We start from the raw sequence: 9,532 nt of genomic DNA, 5'->3' as shown, positions 1-9,532 counted from the left end.
TTAGCATATTAATTACCCAATAAAAACATTTAGGAGTTTTTTATATATTTTGATTCTATTTAATTTTCAATCGTTTTATGCAGTAAATAAGCTATGAAGCATCAATAACATATCTGCCCTTTATTTCTTGTTTGACAGTTTTCATTAATTTTTACAGTAAGTCTATTTTAAATAACACTGGTTTTACTAAACTGATTCAGACAATTAAGTGTACAAAATATACCTACCACTTCCCTTGTTGTTGAGGTTGAGGGAACAGCTAACAGCTCATGCTCGTCGTAGTCGTCATCACTTCCTTCGGATGGTACGTAGGGCGGATCTACGTCTGAGTCATCGCCAAACAGATCATCAAAATTGTAGTAGTCGGACTCTGGATTTAACAGTGATTCTTCCCCATCATCGTCTCTTAGATAGTCATCTATATCAGAATCATCTAGGTTGAAGTCTTCAAACCTCTTTCTCTTCACTGGAAAAAGCAAAATATAAAATTTGTGCTGTAATTGGGATAGATAGATATTTGTACTTGATTATTTTCTTAAATATAAGGTCAAATTTTTATTTTATTTGTCTAAAAATAAATCAAAATATCAAATTTCTTGCTCCAAGTATGCAACAGTTGTAGTTATTGACAGAAGTAAATAAGACCCAAGTAGCTTGGTCAAGCAACTGAAGAAAATTGTGATTTTAGTTTGTAGACCTAAGTGCCTCAGTCAAGGTACTCTAAGAATGCCTCACTCTAGCCATGTGAAACATAAAGCTAACACCATTATAATAACTTTAATAGATAGATTAGTCCTTAAACACGTAATTTGTGAAGAAATGTCCGTACCAGTAAGATTAAACGCCGGGGCGGCAAATCACGAATTTGACGTTACCAACGTATTCTGCTCACCCTCCTGAACAAAAAATATATATAGTACTATGGGGTGCAAATGACAAATAACATGATTTTAGGGGGTATATTGATAAGTGGTTAAGTTCCTAATGTTTTAATGTTCAGTTTGTGTGCTGTGTCTGGATAATCTGTTTACTTGAATATTATCTGCGGCCGGGACTGATAGCAGCCTGATAACGTACCTGTTATCTGAGTTCTCCGGGGCATGGGTCAGTTCTACACAAGATATCGTGTTCAGTAGGTCGGATTGAGTGAGTGCGTTTACAATGATGAATCAACCATCCACTAGTTCAACCAACCCTAGTGAATTGTGTGTGTCGGAGTGTTTCGTAGGGCACGTAAAGAGTTTACGTTTTAACCAAAACGAAATTATCTCTTTTTTTAATTGAACATGGAATTTTTTAAAATGAGTGTATGTGTTCGTCGTGCGGTCGAGTGGTGTTTTTAAAACCGGGAGACTTTGTCGTTTCGTTGTGATAGACGACTTTTTTGTTGCTGCTGCTCAGCTGTATCCGCCAACACACTAATGGTATGTGTTCTCTGATCCATCTATATATTTGAGTTTTTCATGATTTATTTAGTTTTTTAACTTTACATAATTGCCTTTGCATTACATTTCAATTTATATTTTTTATCAGCCCCTCTAGTATTTTATATTTTACTGATAGGTACTATCTCGAGGGATGTTTTTCTTTTATTGACATCAGCGCGGGCTTCGGCAGCACCGAAGGTGCTGCCGAAGCCCGCGCTGATGGCCGGAGGCACTCGTAATTAATTTTTTTCTCGAAATTAAGAAAAACATTTATTTTTATAAAAATTCTGCTCATTTCTGTATTATTTTTCATTTACGTTTGCAAAGATGGCGGCGCAACCGGTGACGTCATCACGAGGTTCAATCATTGGCCACAAAAGGTCACGTGAAGCTAGACGTGGATGTAGAACATGGAGATATTACTGAAAAGTTATTTAATTTTTCATTTTCTAGAACTTCGTTATTTCTCATTTCCACCCCATCAAACCTTATACTTTTTTGTTCTATATGACGATTCCAATAAGTTTTTAACGCAAAACTCGTATTTTTCCGCCCCGGCCGTTAATATGATAATTACCGAAATGTCAATTAAATAATTATGAACACTGTCTTACCTGAGCGTGTAACACGAGCAGTTTTTTTCTGGAGAGGTGTCCATCTTTGAGACTGCATGGACAAGAAACAAGTAGTGCCATCTATCGCAACTTTAGCAAACTATTGGGGTAGTTTGAAAAACAATCTATCCAGTGCTGCTATCTTGTGTTGAGTTAATGAACTATTAGAGTGACAAGGTTTTTTTTGTTTTCGTGACTTGTACAAGGCACTCCGGTCTTGACTACTATAGGAGGACAAAACTGTTCAGGTCTCAAAGGCTAATGCATACATGTACTTGTACAAGGCACTTCGGTCTTAGCTACCAAATTCACTCAGGACTCAGGAGGATAAAGAAGTTCTCAGTTGATCATATTTTCAGAAATATTAGTATCTTAATTTATCAAAATAAATATACATATTTCTGCTCAATTCCTGTTTTATATATGCCCCTGAGTGATAGGTTTCACTAACACTGGGCTATACTCCATGGAGGGGCGTGAACCATAAACGAACTCAATCTCACCTATGTAGAAATGAAGGTTTCGCAAAATTTCAAATCCATATAATATTATAAATTATTTTTCGAGATATCGTCACAGACAGAACATTTTTTTTTTTTTTTTTTTTTTTTTTTTGTGATAGGTTTCACTAACGCTCGGCTAAGAACATTCACTTCAGTCAGCTTTCGTGTACTGGTAACGTGAATTATCCAAAAGGTAAATTGTAGTCGAGAGCTTCGGCCACTTACATTTTTAATTTAAAGACAACAAAGTTCAGTTACTCTGCTCTGAAGGAAACAATAACCAGACAAAAATGCATGTTTATATGAATAGTCCAGATATAAGACAAACAAATAATAAGGACTCTTCATGTTGGCCTCTATATGATTTGTTTAGTAAATTCAATTTCCATCCTGATACTGAACATTAACTTTAGAAATGCTCATGGAATCTAAGTAACCTGTACATGAACTTTGCACAAAATTTTGGGTAACAACACAGTCTTATTTAACACAGTTTCAGTTATTTAAGTGGCATTCTAAAGTAATATTCACTAGAGTGTTCACCGTGGATAATGTTAATAACTAAAATTAGGAAATTCTCAAAATTTAATTTGCATCTGAATACGACTATAACCAACATTATAACCAGAAATGATAAATATTATAACTAATTTAAGAAGATAGCTTTATGAATAATTTCCCATGCCAGTCTTTGCTTAAAACAAAAAAAATACCTGACATGTATCAGGCTATCCGTTTGTTTACATCCGATCACTGAATTTCTAACCTAACATTTTTAAACTTCAAGACCAAGTTATGAAAGTTGGTTTATAAATAGGTTTATTATAGGGCTAGCCTATTTTCGTTTTAATTATAGTATTTTTATTCATGTAGTTACCACAATCCTTACAAAGTATACATAGATTGTATGTATATTTTTCAGATAAATGATTAAGGTAAGTGGTTTCAAACTCGTTTTAGCCATGAATGTTCAGTGAATCTGGGTAGAATTGTTTGAATCAGTGAATACTTAAAACTTGCTCTTTGACCACTATAGATAGTCTAGCTAAACTGTATCAAATTTTAAATTAATGACAATATGTTGCCAAACTTTTGAAGTAAAAGTGTTTTTCAGCACTGTACTTGAGAGTAATTACAAACTTTAGTAACATCAGTATAATAGTCCTAAGCCTCTTCATAATAATGGCATGTGAAATGGTGTATACCGTATGTAAATAAATAAATAAATAAATAAATAATGGTTCGTAAAATTACTTTAATTTATTTAAATCCATAATTAGGTCAAGGTTTACTGATCAGCCACTTCATAGTAGGCTAATTTTTTTTTTCAAAAGAAATTTAAGGTACTTTGATGTTATCCGGAGGCCTCTATTTTTGGGCCTAACAGAGACCGGGTAGGGTACGATAAGAAGACCCGGTTTTTTTATATCGAAATTTGCAAACAATATTACTTAATCATAACCGTTGATATAATCAATCGATACTGATTAATTATTTTGAATAAATTAATTTAAATAATCTATACCAACAGCTGTAACCACTTTCAAACAATACACGTAAGGTAATATTTCAATTTTACATAAGCAACATTTTGTAAAATGAAAAATGGCAGTCAAGTTTAGAAAACTACATGACGTTGCTTTGAAATAAGACATGTTTTTTGTGGCTTCAACATGTTGGATTCGTACAGAAAAACCCATTATGTGAAATTTGTGGGAGAGAAACAACTGTAACTGTGAGAGGAGCAAATATAGTCGTCTTCAGTTTTCCTAATTTTGGTTGTAATAATTTGTTTGATCTTTGTAAATATTAAATTCATATTTTAATTTAAAACATATGATTGTTATTGAGGACTAAAGATACTTTATATCGATTGATAGTCTAGGATTTGAGATGGGAATATTAGGTATCGATGATAACATTCTTCGATATAAAAAACCAGGTCCGCTTACCCTATCCAAGAGACCTAAAAAAAAATTAGGGTACATTATCAGAAAGAACAGATTTTATTTCACTTACTGTGAATTACATGTCATTATTACGATAGGTTCCTTTCTTCTGCTTCACAAACGGAAGTGATGTTGGCGAGAAGGCCACTCTGTCCCTATCTACTACATGTTATTACGCAATATAACAAAGTTTAGATTAGGTTATCATAAACTTTTATTCGCCAGATCGTCCAACTTTTCTGACGTCAGATCACGTTGGACAATCTGACACGTGATCTGAGTTCGAGAAAGTACCAATCTAAAATCTCGGGCCTTTAATTTACGCCTACCTACTGAATTTTGTTTTTCCAGATATTACCTAACTTCAAGCTCAGATCACTTGAGCGCTTTTTGACTTTTTACATTTATAAGGCTGTAGTATAATATTTCTAAAGAGTATATAGCTAAATGAAAATATGCCATGGAATCATCTAATCATTAGAAATAATGTTTAAACTAGCTAGTATATCAATTGTTTAACCTGTAACTGCATAGTGTATCCGAATGTAAACAAAGATAAGCGAATTGCTTGCCAGTGTTCATTTAGCACTTTATCATCTGAGCTTATACAGGTTAAAAATTTTATACCGTGGATGTTTCACCGTTTAATATGGTGTGAGTACATTTTATTGGATAATAATTCCTAATAACTAATATATGCTTCAAAAATGAAGTAGTGTTATGAATGTTGGTTTGAAGCATCTTTTCATCCACTTATAGAAAACACATCAACATTGGAATTTTATCCTGTAATTTGTACATTTGAAATTGTGTATACAAATTATAGTTTCATATGTTTTGTCATGTCTGGAGAAGTAACAATTTCAATACCAGGCCCGGGGTTTACCATAACAGGGCATTCTAAAACATGCAATATTGAACACTTTGCTTCTCGGTGGGTGAATTATAATACAAATTTCAATTCAAAGTTTATACAAATATTAAACAACCTAACCTATTTTTCCAGATTCTGTAAAATAGCAAGACAATGAAGAAATCAAAACTACGAAGAGATTACATTGAGAGAATTCGGAGAAGTAGATCATCCAGCTGCTCTTCTGATGAAAGCAGTAGGCCGAGCAAACGGAGACGTGAACATTCTAAAAGAAAAAAGTCACATCATCATTCTTCTTCGAAGGAGCCTACTTCATTTCAGCCATCAAAGAATGTTCAGAGATCTAAGGACTTTTCTTTTGAAAAGTACAAATACGAGTTGAACAGAGTGTTCTGTCGCGACTCAGACTTGATACAAGATGTAGACGACTTGTGGATGTTTGTGAAGAAATATGAAAACATGAGGACAAAATCACTTGTTAGACGACCAGGTAGGTAAACTCTTAAGATTAGGAATTTTGTATTCTTATAAATCTCTAAGTTGTATATTTAGTACACTACTTTTAGCCTCTGAATGATTTAATTCACTGTAGTATAAGGATTTACTAATTTTGTGAATGATGTCCTGAAAAAGTATGTTTATTATTTCAGACCAATCGTCGAGTAATGGCCACAGCAGTAATGAAATCTTTGATAAAACTCTATTGATTAATTTAACATTAACAACCAAAGTGGAAGAATTGGAAGGTAGGCTACCCCCTCATGATGAGGATTATGATGATGCACCACTGACAAGAACAGACCTTTTGGAATTTCGATCAATTCTTCTTGCCTACCTCGACTTCAAGCAGAAGGAAAAATTTATTAAACTCAGGAAGTTAAGAGAGGCTCAAGCTAACCTTCCTGTCTCAAACCATAGGTGAGTTTAATTGTGTAAATATTATGGATTAAAACTTCATAATATGTTCTGGCCATTATTGATAGGTTTAAATTTATAAATTGTTTCAGAACATAAAGTCTGCATTTGGCATCAAACGATGTGATTTAGCCAACTTTTCTGATGTCACATCACATTGAACAATCTAGCATGTGATCTGAGGTTGAGAAAGTACATTTGGCGAGACCCCACACTTTTGACGAAAAAAGAAAAACATCCTTCGAGATAGTACCTAAATTCAAACTCAGATCACATGAGCGCTCGTAAATGTTAACTAACTTTTTATATTTATAATATGTCCATATGTATTTAACTACTTATATAGCTCAATAACGACAGTAGATAGGAATAGAGTGGCCTCCTTCATGCCAAAATCGTTTCCTTTTTAGAGGCAGAAAACAAGAACCGATGGTCATAATGTCATGTAATTTTCTCAGTAAATCAAATAATGTGTTCTTTTTAATAATGCAGTTGTTTTACGTCCCCAGTAAGAAAAACTTCTAAAAAATATTGGCCTCCGAAAAATACCAAAGTACAGTACCCAAAACTGTTGCGTATAATACATCACAGTACAATAAGATGGAATTCAAAAAATTATTTACTCTATGAGATAAACTAAATCCAAACACACAAGAAATGTCTGTTTTATATTGTTATATTAAAGCAAGACTATTATGTCTTGTTCAAAGAACAATATGTTAGTAAAAGAGTAGTTGAAGGATGTTATAAATAGGTGTTAATAGATAAGATAGCAAAACAAGTTGGTAAGAATTTTGATGAATAACGGCTAAATCACAGTCAATGAATTGATTGATAAAATGTATCATATATTACTCCTAGATAGCATCACTAGACAAAAACATGCAATGAATAAGGATAACAGTACTGTTAATAGATATTTCCATAGCAGTTCCAAAAGTAGCCGTATGATAGCAGGACAATGCAGAGAGCAATGATAAAGCAGTTGGTGGTGATCAGAGGCAATTGGACTTTAGCAACAGGCTACTCGGCAAGGTGATTGAAGCCAAATGCACGGGAGAGGGTTAAAAAAGTCTCCTACTGGTGTTTTTACTTATACAGGGTGGCACAGAGAAACGGGAAATTTTGAAGTTTTTGTTGGTACACCTGTAAGTCTCGTAGGAGTGGGGGACAGAAGTCATGACACCAAGTAGTAACGGTCATTTAGTTGAGATGGAGCAGTGGAGTGGTGTGGAGGGTGCCGTTGCCATGAGAGCGTATTACATAAATGGCGACAGCGTAACAGCTGCACGAGTGTTCTGACGCCATTATGTTATGTTCTGATGAGTTGAGATTCTTTATGGTGGTGTAGCAGGTGTTTAGTGGCAAGTGTTTCTTAAAAAATGCATTAAAAAGTGATAAATGTTTTTTTGAAATGTGTTTAAGTGAGTAAAATACAAACATTTATCATGCTGTGACAAACCTTAATCATAGATTTGTTTTTTTTTTATCTACTTTTTAACAGTTAAAATTTAAAGTGAAAAAGTACTCACAGATGTTTGCATATTGAGCACATTTTTGAGCTATTCTTGGATTGAAGGTATATTTCACTCACACGTTTAACTGAACTCTTTTTCATTAAATTATTATAAAGTTTTTCTTTAATAGTCACAATAGTAGCAGTAGAGACTGATGTTTTGGGGGAAACACAAGTGTACTATTTTAGAGCATATTGAAAAGTGGACTTTGAATATTACTGCGCGTCTGGTGTTGGGGATTAAACCTGTATCTGCACAGCTGGTTTGACATTGGGACTGAGTCTCATTGATAGACCAATGTAAACAGTACTACACCTTGCTACTGCTTGCAGCTGATAAGATTATATCATGAATTCCACATAACAATATTTATTGGGAAAACTTAATAATATGATAGTAAATAGTGGTATTATTAAAGTAATGGTATTTATTACTGAATTAAATATTATTGAATGATCAATAGTAGTAAACAATAAATAAAACCAAATAAAAATATAATAATTAAACTGAACTGAATAATTTCAATCAATTAATAAATTATTTAATTAATTGAAAATGGTCAAAAACAATTAAAGCAGTTCCTGAAATAGGGGAATATGTGTTTGCCTCTGTTCGAGGACACCCCTCTTGGCCTGCTGTGGTGACTGACATTGAAACCCAAAAATAAAAACTAAATATTTTCATGTAATTTTTTATGGAACTAAACGAAACTTCCAAATGTAGGCAGTCTAATATATACCCATATAAAGAATTTAAAAGTAAATTTGGAAATCCCAGGGAAAAAAATATGAGAGGTTCAACTTGGCATTAGAAGAAATGGAAAATGCTATTAAAGTAAGTGAGAAGTCTACTCCTAAAAGGGCCTCCAAGCTTAAAGTTAATTGTAAAACCCCAACTTCTTTTTACAAAAGGTTTGCAAACAGCAGATTTAACTAATTTAACCATCAGTGTTGCAGACACCTCAAACAAAACATCAACTCCCAAAATAAATGATAACAGCTCCATAAAACTGTTGAAAAACCCTCTACATATAGATTACTCAATTGATCTAAACAGGCGTCTCTCTATGGCAGAAATGGCAAACAAAATACAGACGACAAAGCCTTCATTCTAGCTCGACCCCTAAAAGCCTCATATCTGAGGACGGTACCCTTCCTCTGGAAACAAAAGATCTGTACTCTGCATCACTTGGGAACAAAAATACATCGGACAAAGCTAGCTCTCCAAATCCAGAGATCGAAATGAAAGAAAACATACCAATATCACTTATAGAAGCAAAATGGGTCACTGATGATACAGTAGATGCCTACTTCAACATTTTGAATAATAACATTGTACAAGGAGATGTTCATTTTCTCAACCCAGTAATTACACTGGCTGTAAAAATATTTGGATTGACTATGACAGTCTTATCAAACCTCTGCAGCTGCATAATAAAAAATTTATTTTTTTCCCAGTTAATGACTCATCTGAAATCCAAAACATTGGAGGCTCTGGATCCACTGGAGCTTATTATTATGGGATAAAGTGGGTAGCCAATTTTACCATTTTGACTCTAAAGGTGATTATAACTTACTACATGCAGAGAAGATTGCTTTTAAAATTAATACATATTTTAACATGTCTAAAAAAGTTTCAGTAGCAAGTATTCAGACTCCAAAACAAACCAATAACGATGATTGCGGTATCCATATGCTCTTGACAACTGATATTATTATTTCAAAAACTGTCTG

The 9,532-nt window shown here is 33.6% G+C and overlaps 1 protein-coding gene across 1 annotated transcript in view; it reads left to right on the top strand.

Moving 5' to 3' along the window:
- Positions 1-3,294: 3,294 nt before the first annotated feature.
- Positions 3,295-9,532, top strand: part of LOC124365763 (probable ATP-dependent RNA helicase DHX34) — a 48,733-nt gene continuing 42,495 nt past the window's right edge. The window contains exons 1-3 of the mRNA XM_046821767.1: positions 3,295-3,479; positions 5,500-5,857; positions 6,018-6,285. Coding sequence (XP_046677723.1) covers positions 5,521-5,857; positions 6,018-6,285 — 605 coding nt within the window. The 5' untranslated portion in view covers positions 3,295-3,479; positions 5,500-5,520. The remainder of the gene's footprint in view (positions 3,480-5,499; positions 5,858-6,017; positions 6,286-9,532) is intronic.

This window comes from Homalodisca vitripennis, chromosome 7, assembly GCF_021130785.1.
Source record: "Homalodisca vitripennis isolate AUS2020 chromosome 7, UT_GWSS_2.1, whole genome shotgun sequence".
Taxonomy (NCBI): Eukaryota; Metazoa; Arthropoda; class Insecta; order Hemiptera; family Cicadellidae; genus Homalodisca; species Homalodisca vitripennis.
This window is presented reverse-complemented; position numbering and strand designations above follow the sequence as displayed.